Source organism: Haliotis rufescens, unplaced genomic scaffold (genome assembly GCF_023055435.1).
Source record: "Haliotis rufescens isolate VD_foot unplaced genomic scaffold, xgHalRufe1.0.p SCAF_17, whole genome shotgun sequence".
Taxonomy (NCBI): domain Eukaryota; kingdom Metazoa; phylum Mollusca; class Gastropoda; order Lepetellida; family Haliotidae; genus Haliotis; species Haliotis rufescens.
In genome coordinates, this window is record NW_025963857.1 from 15135403 (window position 1) to 15147497 (window position 12095).

General features: G+C 42.8%; 1 protein-coding gene across 1 annotated transcript in view; it reads left to right on the forward strand.

The window, feature by feature from the left end:
• LOC124140880 (Y+L amino acid transporter 2-like) overlaps window positions 1–12095 on the forward strand; it is a 71671-nt gene that overhangs the window by 51649 nt on the left and 7927 nt on the right. Inside the window, exon 5 of the mRNA XM_046508696.2 lies at window positions 11948–12071. Within this exon, the coding sequence (XP_046364652.2) occupies window positions 11948–12071 (124 nt within the window). The remainder of the gene's footprint in view (window positions 1–11947; window positions 12072–12095) is intronic.

The window sequence follows — 12095 nt, forward strand, 5'->3', positions numbered from 1 at the left end:
ATTCTTGTAATCGCCGTTTTTGACGACTGTTGTTGTCTATTCATATGTATAATAAAACCACACATACATATTTGTCAGGCGATACCCTTGGAAACCATCATGGTTATCATGGTTTAAAATATTGAAATCTGCTGTCACAATTCCAACACATTTCTCCTGCGTTTTAAATATTTTTCGCCACCGCGTTACGCATGGAAGGTGGCGAAAATAGTTAAAAACAACTGCGTTATAGCGTTCCGTAAGCATTTGCGATTCTAATGTTATCAAATTCGTAGATTCAAGGAAATGCCATAAATCCCTGTATAACCATGATAACAACTTCTGATAAGTTTATTATTACATAAACAGAACCACCTGCCCGACATGCTCATTACAGAACATTTCAATACATACACAGCACACAGATCACTTTTACGTTGTCCCATGACCTCATTGTAGACATGATAGAGCTACTGGTTACCGACCAGTTATCGCCAGTTTTTTTTTTCATTTCTGTCACTCCGTGATTTCAGTTCGTGAAAAATGATTTAGTTGATCTCTGTTATAACGTGTATAACTTTCCCGTCGTCTTGACAGCACGTGCCACGTGATCACGCATATACGCTTCAGTTATACAAATGACATTACAAATTTGTCGTCTGCAAACCAATATTCCCCACATTCGATCTCTACATGCTATCATATGTACTATGGATTTCGATATATACACATGCTACGTACAGCTCAAATAGGTTTCAGAATTGTATTTTGAGAAAGAAATGACTGACCGATAGAAAGCAATGCCAGAACGGAAGTGCGTCATTGTGTTTTGTTTTTTATTTTCGAGTGAATAAGTCGCGATGGCCCACATGTCTTTGATAAAGCTGTATTCGGGCTTGGCGATTATTGTGGGTTTTTAAAAAAAAATATTTCCTCACAAGTGTTTTGTCATTTTCGGATAAATCTTTCTCTCTTCCAATGAAAACGAGCAAAATTAAAATGATATCCCGTGCGACAACGGGGAGTTGGCGATAATTTATAGCCAGTAGCAATACAGTCTAAATAGTTTTGGTAAATAATTTGTTTTACGAAATGTTGTGTCACATGATATGCAAATTAGGTGTAATGCCACGTCACCACTGCGCCGGAAATTAGCTTTTTGTCCGTCATCCTTTTGCCGGATCATGGTTGGTCAGATTACAACAATGGGTACCGTTTTTCAGATGGAAATCGCGCGGGTGTTAAAAATATTGAACTTCGTGGACATATCGTGCTTGGTTACCACATGTGACAAAGATTTCTCATGTATATATTCTGGCATTAAACAACGTGTCCGTGCCGATAACTCAAGGTGACAAATGCCGACTGACATGACTAACATCCCACGAACGTCTTTCGCATGCTCGAATTATTCCGTACCGTATCGCCACATAATAAAGTAGCGGAAGGGAACATTGAGGTGAGTATCGCCATCACACACACATATATATAAGCTTTCACCAGTTCACAATTAAAATCGCTAATAAAATACCACATGTTCCCCCAATTTCCAACATATTTCTCCTGCTTTCGATCTTTTCTGAAAATGTATTTTCTTGGGGAATGTAATTTTCGATTCAATTGTGTGGCGGCAGATTTATATATAATAAAATCCCACATACATGTTTGTCAGGCGATATCCACGGAAACCAACCGCGTTATCTTGTTTTAATATATTGAAATTTGCTGTCTCAATTCCAACACATTTCTCCTTTTTTTTCGCCATTGCGTTACAGTGTTCCGTAAGCATTTGCGATTCTCATGTTATCAAAATTGTCATACATAATTCATGGCTTCAAGAAAATGCCATAATTCCCTGTATAAACAACTAAAAATTCTCGTGCAAAATTCGTGGGTTCGAGGAAATGCTGGCTTTGATTTTTTAATGAGGTGCCATAAATCACTGTATAAACAACTTGGTGACACTGACAAGTTTATTACATAAACAGAACACCTGCCCGACATTCTCATTACATAACATTTCCTGTGTGTTACAGCAAAGATCACGATTGTATTTGTAGGAATTACCATAATTAATTCACATGGTGTAACTTGCGTTGACAATACGATGAGACCTGACATTAGGCACATGTAGTCAGCTGATCCGGTCGAAGAACTCTCAAGTGGTCTGCACATCCGGTTAAGGAGCTCTCAAAATGTGACGAAAAGTCTTTTCTTGGATACCTAAGACAGTCAAAGCTCTTGAGAATTTCCTTATTCTCTCTCCAATGTCTTTTTGGTTGAAGGCAACATTGTATTACGCTTAATAATGACGATGTACTTATAGGTGTATATTTTATTGGCGCTTCTTCTTCTTGGCAGCTGATGGTAAATAAGCCGCACTCGGTTATCTCCCTTGAACGCACGCGAACGGCTTGCCCACCAATTCCAACACATTTCTCCTGCTTTTGATATTTTTTCGCCACCGCGATACGCATGGAAGTTGAGGAAAAACATCGCGTTACGGTGCGTTATAGTATTCCTTGTGCATTTGTGATTCTAATGATATAAGTTTTATTACAAAATTCATCACATGAAGTTTGCAGTTGCCAATTGAAATTACCCTACTGTTTTGCATCATTTTTTTTAACATTTTCCCTTTCTAAGTCAAGATTACTGTTAATTTTTTTTTCAAAAGTACACTAATACAAACATTATGAATGTATGTTACTATTTGTGTCTTTCTTCATGCAAATTAATACTCTTTTGATACGAAAAAGTGGGAAAAAATGTAAAAACAGGCCAAACTGAATTTCTACACAGAGTTATGGGAATTGAATTGCCGCGCGGGGAAGAGGCCACCCTAACTGTAAAACCTGAAGTGTTTTTAACAAATTCTGTGGCAGATAAATGCAAAGTTCTGCATGAGTTCTGCACAAGAAATGACCTTTTGCAAGATCAGTACATTTCTGCACCGAGTAGGATTTCTGCCAAATATTCCATAATTGCGGAATAGAGTGGGGACTGATAATCAGATCTGAGCCAGATAATCCAGTGATTGATATTGTGAACAACGATCCACGATGGCACTCCATCACCAAAAGTGACCACCCGATCAGTTTGGTCATGTTTTACGACCAGCTTAGATCACTGGGGACCTATTCTAACCCGGTTTCCCACAGGGCTTTAGTTACTTTATTTTTACACAAGGAAATAGAAATAGCACGACGATGTGAGGCACGTTTTGGAACACTCTCATTAAAAGCAGATCTTAGTTCTCGCTACCGCTAAACAAAGATCTGAGGACATCCCATTACGGGTCACGTCAGACCGACCTTGCGCGAACTTTGACCGACCAATGCAATGACCAATCAGAAGGCAGCTCTCTCGTGCTTTACGTTCTAATTTCAAATTGGCGACTACGCTTCGAAATGTATTTTAACCAATTCTCGATAACAAATTTGGAACATGAACAAAAGAACATTCTGGAATGGCTAATAGATGGTCTAGATTGTATGGATACAGTCGTTAAACCCGTAACTATCGTTCGGAGTTAAAGTTTTCGAGGCTGCATGATCAGAAATCACATTCCGACTGTCACTTTCATAATCTGGTAAGCGATGCTCTGATTAGTCGGATGAAAGGTTATTCTGACATGAACCATAATGGGATGTCCTCAGATCTTTGTTTAGCGGTAGCGAGAACTGAGGTTTGATTTTAATGAGATTGGTTTTGGAATTAAGCAGCTGTTTGAATGACGCTTGATGACTACCTTTAAATCCTAAAGAGCTTCCCCAGCAATCCCCTGAATCTAGGAAATGGTGCGTGTGGCTGACATTTTGTCAGAGAGGGACAGGAAGGCAGCATTTTGTGAATGTCAAGGGCCTCATTATACATTTGCAATACTACTGAAAGTAGTAGAACGAATGAATGCAATGCTATCATATCCTTAGGGCAGCTGGGAGTTACAACAGATATTTTTGGAATTTAGGGTCGAATCGGAAGTAAGCAGATGGATCCCTTAAAATAGGTCAAAATATTAGTTTCTAGTCTGCAGTCACAGATTCTGATCATACCCTAAGGATCTCACAAATGTATTTGGAACTTGGGATATTTATTGCCTTCACTTCAAACAGCTTAAATGGATGCGCATGCAATTTTTTGATCTGACGTACAATATCAAATACTTGATTTGTCAAGGGTTTATATAGAAACTGTTCGTTTGTTTGTTTGTTGTTTAACGCCGCACTCAGCAATATTCCAGCTATATGAAGGCAGTTTGTAAATAATCGAGTCTAGACCAGACAACCAAATGATTGACATGATGAGCATCGATCCATGACATGCATCAACCAAGTCAGCGAGCCTGACCACCCGATCCTGTTAGTTGCCTCTTATGGCAAGCATAATTTTCTTTTATGGCAAGCATGGGTTGCTGAAGACCTATGCTATCCCGGATCTTAACGGGTTATATAGAAACTGAACTAAACTGATCATATATTCATTTGGATGCTGTTTGGAGTTGTCAAAAATACATCCAGTCTTTCCACAAGGTCGAGTGTTATCATCCTCAGCAATAGAACATCTACTGTAGTGCGTAATATATGATCACAGATTTGAGGTATAAAAACCCAACAAATGATTGTCAACACCAATACAATAAACTTCACTCGAGAGGCGTTCTGAAAGTACAGGGCAAAACACGAGAATGCAGGACTAAAGAAGCCACTAAACTTGAAAATTTGACATTTTCAGAATAAAGTTTTTTGGGGCGGATATCTCAAAATTTAAGGTTTTTATCTGACAAAACTTTTGCACTGGTCCTTACAATAGTTAAAATTATGCCTATTATGTCACGCCTATGAGAAGATTTTCCAAGATGGTGTACATGGTAATGTGCTCGAATATGCTATGCTCCATTGCCATATCATGTGAAGTCAGTGCAGTGGAGGGGCGGTCGGGTAGCCTAGTGGTTAAAGCATTTGCTCGTCTCGCCGAAGACCCGGGTTCGATTCCCAACATGGGTAAAAATGTGTGAAGCCCATTTCTGGTGTCCCCCGCCGTGATATTGCTGGAAAATAAGCGGCGTAAAACCTTACTCACTCACTCACTCAGTGCAGCGGAAATAATTTACACTGTTCAAATGACAGGTACATTGCTGAGCAAAGCTAAGCTTTTATTTCTGTTCAGTAGTAAACATTTCAAGTTGTCTGCATTGAAAATAATGGTTATTGTGATTGATAGGGAGAAACTATCCAGGCAAATGTGTACTAGGGACCTATTCTGCCTGGAATCCCCACAAGAGACAAGCATGGGGCACTGGGGACCTGTTTTGACCCAAGTTTCCCCGTAGAGACAAGCATGGGGCACTGGGGACCTGTTTTGACCCAAGATTCTCTGTGGGGTACTGGGGACCTGTTCTGACCCAAGATTCTCCTTGGGGTACTGGGGACCTGTTCTGACCCAAGATTCTCTGTGGGGTACTGGGGACCTGTTCTGACCCAAGATTCTCTGTGGGGTACTGGGGACCTGTTCTGACCCAAGATTCTCTGTGGGGTACTGGGGACCTGTTCTGACCCAAGATTCTCTGTGGGGTACTGGGGACCTGTTCTGACCCAAGATTCTCTGTGGGGTACTGGGGACCTGTTCTGACCCAAGATTCTCCTTGGGGTACTGGGGACCTGTTCTGACCCAAGATTCTCCTTGGGGTACTGGGGACCTGTTCTGACCCAAGATTCTCTGTGGGGTACTGGGGACCTGTTCTGACCCAAGATTCTCTGTGGGGTACTGGGGACCTGTTCTGACCCAAGATTCTCTGTGGGGTACTGGGGACCTGTTCTGAACCAAGATTCTCTGTGGGGTACTGGGGACCTGTTCTGACCCAAGATTCTCTGTGGGGTACTGGGGACCTGTTCTGACCCAAGATTCTCTGTGGGGTACTGGGGACCTGTTCTGAACCAAGATTCTCTGTGGGGTACTGGGGACCTGTTCTGACCCAAGATTCTCTGTGGGGTACTGGGGACCTGTTCTGACCCAAGATTCTCTGTGGGGTACTGGGGACCTGTTCTGACCCAAGTTTCTCTGTGGGGTACTGGGGACCTGTTCTGACCCAAGATTCTCTGTGGGGTACTGGGGACCTGTTCTGACCCAAGATTCTCTATGGGGTACTGGGGACCTGTTCTGACCCAAGATTCTCTGTGGGGTACTGGGGACCTGTTCTGAACCAAGATTCTCCATGGGAGATAAGCATGGGGTACTGGGGGACCTGTTCTGAACCAAGATTCTCCATGGGAGGTAAGCATGGGGTACTGGGGACCTGTTCTGAACCAAGATTCTCTGTGGGGTACTGGGGACCTGTTCTGAACCAAGATTCTCTGTGGGGTACTGGGGACCTGTTCTGACCCAAGATTCTCTGTGGGGTACTGGGGACCTGTTCTGAACCAAGATTCTCCATGGGAGATAAGCATGGGGTACTGGGGGACCTGTTCTGAACCAAGATTCTCCATGGGAGGTAAGCATGGGGTACTGGGGACCTGTTCTGAACCAAGATTCTCTGTGGGGTACTGGGGACCTGTTCTGAACCAAGATTCTCCATGGGAGATAAGCATTGGGTACTGGGGGACCTGTTCTGAACCAAGATTCTCCATGGGAGGTAAGCATAGGGTACTGGGGGACCTGTTCTGAACCAAGATTCTCCATGGGAGATAAGCATGGGGTACTGGGGACCTGTTCTGAACCAAGATTCTCTGTGGGGTACTGGGGACCTGTTCTGAACCAAGATTCTCCATGGGAGATAAGCATGGGGTACTGGGGGACCTGTTCTGACAAGTATTGGATAATGTGGACTATTCTATGGTCCTCAATAGGGGTGACTATTGGTATGGAAATCACTATTGCGATAACTATTGATATTGCAAGTAACTATTGCGATAAATATCGATAGTTTTCAGCGTGTCATTTTAGATGGATTTTAGAGTTGAATTAAACCTTGGAACTGAAGTTTCCTTTGAATGGGATAACCATGCCAACAGATGATAACCATAACAACAGATAAAAAGTTTGAGATATGATTTGTTTTTTCTTTACCCTAATAATTTAAGAAAAAGAAACTGTCACATTACCATGTGTAAATTAATACTACTATCATGATCAAAAGAAAAACGAATTTCAACAGCGTTGCATGTATTTTATTGATATGGTAAATACAATCAAAACTATCCATATTCCTAACTGAAATCGATACTATTGATCGGAAACTGATTTAACAATCAATTTATTGACTTTAAGTCCTAACCAATAGCAATATATCATTATTTTGATTTATCGTGACACGCCTAGTCCTCAAGGATAGGACATGATGAGACATCTGTCAGCTGACAAAGATGCGCTTGTCTGCAACTGGGAAGGTTTTTGAAAGTCATGCATGTAGAAGAAAAATGCCAGTCTGTGTTTCTCTGTGTTTCTCTGTGTTACCCCACTGCACCAAGAGTGGAGCAGCATGACCTAGGATTGTGTTTATTATGTCTGTTGACCTGATTGTAACCACATGGAGATGTCAGACACTGCAAGATCAGCAGGTGATTGATAGACCTCATTGCTGCTCTAGTCAACTGTTATGCATGGGTCAGCATTTGGCAGGTGCACCCAGAAACCTTTCATCGTGTCAAATTACCAAATGAAGACACTGACTATCTGCTTGTTTTGTCATTGGGAATGGGGCTGTAAGTGGGAGTTGTGTTGAGATGTTTGGCATGGAATTGGAGAGTGAATCAGATGAAGCATGTGTGCCCTAGAATTACCCCTACCAATGTCTCCATGGTGGACCTAGGATGTTACCCTACCAATGCCTCCAAGGTGGCCCTAGGATGCTACCCTACCAATGCCTCCAAGGTGGCCCTCGAATGTTACCCTACCAATGCCTCCAAGGTGGCCCTAGAATGTTACCCTACCAACACCTCCATGGTGGCCCTAGGATGTTACCCTACCAATACCTCCATGGTGGCCCTAGAATGTTACCCTACCAATACCTCTATGGTGGCTCTAGGATGTTACCCTACCAATGCCTCCATGGTGGCCCTAGAATGTTACCCTACCAATACCTCTATGGTGGGCCTAGAATGTTACCCTACCAATACCTCTATGGTGGCCCTGGGATGTTACCCTACCAATGCCTCCATGGTGGCCCTAGAATGTTACCCTACCAATACCTCTATGGTGGCCCTAGGATGTTACCCTACCAATGCCTCCAAGGTGGCCCTAGGATGTTACCTCTACCAACACCTCCATGGTGGCCCTAGGATGTTACCCTACCAATACCTCTATGGTGGCCCTAGAATGTTACCCTACCAATGCCTCCATGGTGGCCCTAGAATGTTACCCTACCAATACCTCTATGGTGGCCCTAGAATGTTACCCTACCAATACCTCTTTGGTGGACCTAGGATGTTACCCTACTAATGCCTCCATGGTGGCCCTAGAATGTTACCCTACCAATACCTACAAGGTGGCCCTAGAATGTTACCCTACCAATACCTCCATGGTGGCCCTAGAATGTTACCCTACCAACACCTCCAAGGTGGCCCTAGAATGTTACCCTACCAAAACCTCCATGGTGGCCCTAGAATGTTACCCTACCAACACCTCCATGGTGGCCCTAGAATGTTACCCTACCAACACCTCTATGGTGGCCCTAGAATGTTACCCTACCAATACCTCCATGGTGGCCCTAGAATGTTACCTTACCAACACCTCCATGGTGGCCTTAGAATGTTACCCTACCAATACCTCCATGGTGGCCCTAGAATGTTACCCTACCAACACCTCCATGGTGGCCCTAGATCTAATGTTACCCTACCAATACCTCCATGGTGGCCCTAGAATGTTATCCTACCAATGTCTCCAAGGTGGCCCTAGAATGTTACCCTGCCAATACCTCCATGGTGGCCCTAGAATGTTACCCTACCAATACCTCCAAGGTGGCCCTAGGATGTTACCCTACCAACACCTCCATGGTAGCCCTAGGATGTTACCCTACCAATACCTCTATGGTGGCCCTAGGATGTTACCCTACAAATACCTCTATGGTGGCCCTAGAATGTTACCCTATCAATTCATCCATGGTGGACCAAGGATGTTACCCTACCAACACCTCCATGGTTGCCCTAGAATGTTACCCTACCAACACCTCCATGGTGGCCCTAGATTGTTACCCTACCAACACCTCCATGGTGGCCCTAGGATGTTAACCTACCAACACCTCCATGGTGGCCCTAGAATGTTACCCTACCAACACCTCCATGGTGGCCCTAGGATGTTACGACCGCCTCCGTGGTCCTGTGGTAGAGCGTCCGCCCGGAGAGCGGAAGGTCCGGGGTTCGATCCCAGGCCGCGTCATACCAAAAGACGTTAAAAGATGGTACTTAATGTTACCCTGTCTGGGGCTCGGCATTAAGGGGCTAAAACAAGGACTGGTCGGCTCGGAGTCAGTATACTGTGTCTGAGTGGGGTATTCATGTTAAACTGCGGCGTGGTATCTCAGAGAGCTAGCACTATAAATCGGCATCAGTCCGGACTAGAACAAGCAGCCACACAAACACATACTCGTACATGCACGTCGCTATATAAGTGCAATAATCTTGGACGCAACGTTAAACCCAATTTCACCTCACCTCACCTAGGATGTTACCCTACCAATACCTCTATGGTGGCCCTAGGATGTTACCCTTCCAATACCTCTATGGTGGCCCTAGAATGTTACCCTATCAATTCATTCATTGTGGACCAAGGATGTTACCCTACCAATACCTCCATGGTGGCCCTAGGATGTTACCCTACCAACACCTCCATGGTGGCCCTAGGATGTTACCCTACCAACACCTCCATGGTAGCCCTAGGATGTTACCCTACCAATACCTCTATGGTGGCCCTAGGATGTTACCCTACAAATACCTCTATGGTGGCCCTAGAATGTTACCCTATCAATTCATCCATGGTGGACCAAGGATGTTACCCATCAATACATCCAGAGGTGGTTACAGTGGAGTTGGTATATGAACCGGCATGTATTTCCAGTCCCAGCAAAACATAGTTAAAACATCATTTTTTAAACTCTGAGTACTCTGGCCTCTGTTTATTGTAGATACCCATTCTGAGTATTTGTCCCAATCTGCAATTCCCTCTTTATGTACAGGCCTTGTTTTGTGACAAGATGATTACCCTGTCATCAGAATGACTGTAACAATAGCTGTCGGCAAACAGTTGGAAGGCTAAAGTTGTACTGACTGCCCCCCCAACCATGGACCTCGCTGCCATGTTGAACAGGCTGGCTGTTATCAAGCATGTCACCAGTACCGAAGAGCCAAGAGTATAGCAACATGTGCATCGCATTTAAGTTAGCAATATTATAGAAAACAAATCGAGTTGCTGGCACTTTGTCAGCACTCAAAGAATACTTCCAAGGTTTATTTTTGAAAGTACAATATCATTTTGAAACTTTTGAATTTTATTAAACAAATTTCACATACCGTATTCGACGTAATAAGCGCCCCGCTCTAATAAGCGCCCAAGGCGATAATTGCTCATATATTGGCTAGTGAACAATTCCAATTAGCACCCCTTCCGATTGATCAATGTACACAAGACTTATTTATTCGCTTATAATACGCATTTGTGTGTTATATACACCCTTAATTATGGGCAATTAAATTCTGAAAAAACATATCTGTCGTATACATATAAACATTTCAGGCTGTCAGCATAAACCACGAAATTAATCTTTCAACTCTGTTTTTTCCACCAAAATAATATTCTAATAAGAGCCCCCTATTTCTAATTTTGAGAGCGCCCTAGGCGCTTATTATGTCGAATACGGTAATAGAGATTATCATGTGAACATGTGTGTCATACTGATATAACGAAACGAGTGTCAGAAGTTCCTGAGCGAGAGTGAGGTAATACATGAATTCTTACACGAGTTTCGTAAAATCAGTAAGATGCACATTTTAGTGTCATGATTTCTTTATTGCCCATTATTTCGTAATCCTTGAGTTCTCCTTTAGAAACATGCTTTTATCACCACCGCTGTCCTAGAAAACCACAATTTGTCGAAAGACGTCAACATTCTTCAGCTATTACATCATTTCTATAGTGTGATGTCATTCCGACCTTCCGTCACATTAACATTTGAATGACCCCAACAATGTCTTTCAAATGACTCAAACAATACACCGCATCGTTACTCAAACCATTTGGCAGGTGCACCCAGAAACGTTTTGTAGTGGCTGATACTTTATGAGTTGTCTTGATATGATAAGGGCGGTCGGGTAGCCTAGTGATTAAAGCGTTCGCTTGTCACGCCGAAGACCTGGGTTCGATGCCCGACATGGGTACAATGTGTGAAGCCCATTTCTGGTGTCCCCCGCCGTGATATTGCTGGAATATTGCTAAAAGCAGCGTAAAACCATACTCACTCACTCATGATATGATACACGATGCATAATTTCTGATAGACCTGCTAAAATTAATTACCTGAACTCACTACTCATTCATTGTTTCACCCCTACAAAATTTGCAACAGTTCTATCAATTTGCAATGACATAAAAAACAAAAAACTTCTTTGTTTTGCCCCATAGTATAAAAAATGTCTGTTCGTATTACGTGTATTTTTGTGTGTGGCAAATTTGAACATTTCTGGTGTCCCCCGCCGTGATATTGCTGGAATATTGCTAAAAGCGGCGTAAAACCATACTCACTCACTCATGATATGATACACGATGCATAATTTCTGATAGACCTGCTAAAATTAATTACCTGAACTCAGTACTCATTCATTGTTTCACCCCAACAAAATTTTCAGTTCTATCAATTTTCAATGACATAAAAGAACAAAAAACAACTTTGTTTTGCCCCATAGTATATAAAATGTTTGTTTGTATTACGTGTATTTTTGTGTGTGGCAGATTTGAATATTTGCATGTTTTTTTCTTTCAGAAATTTACCGCGTGCGATCTGGATCTCGATGCCCATGGTGACAGTGATTTACCTGATGGCAAACGTGGCATACTTCTCCGTGATGACGCCTGCTGAAATGTTAGAATCGGATGCAGTAGCTGTTGTAAGTCATCATGGGAAAAGAATC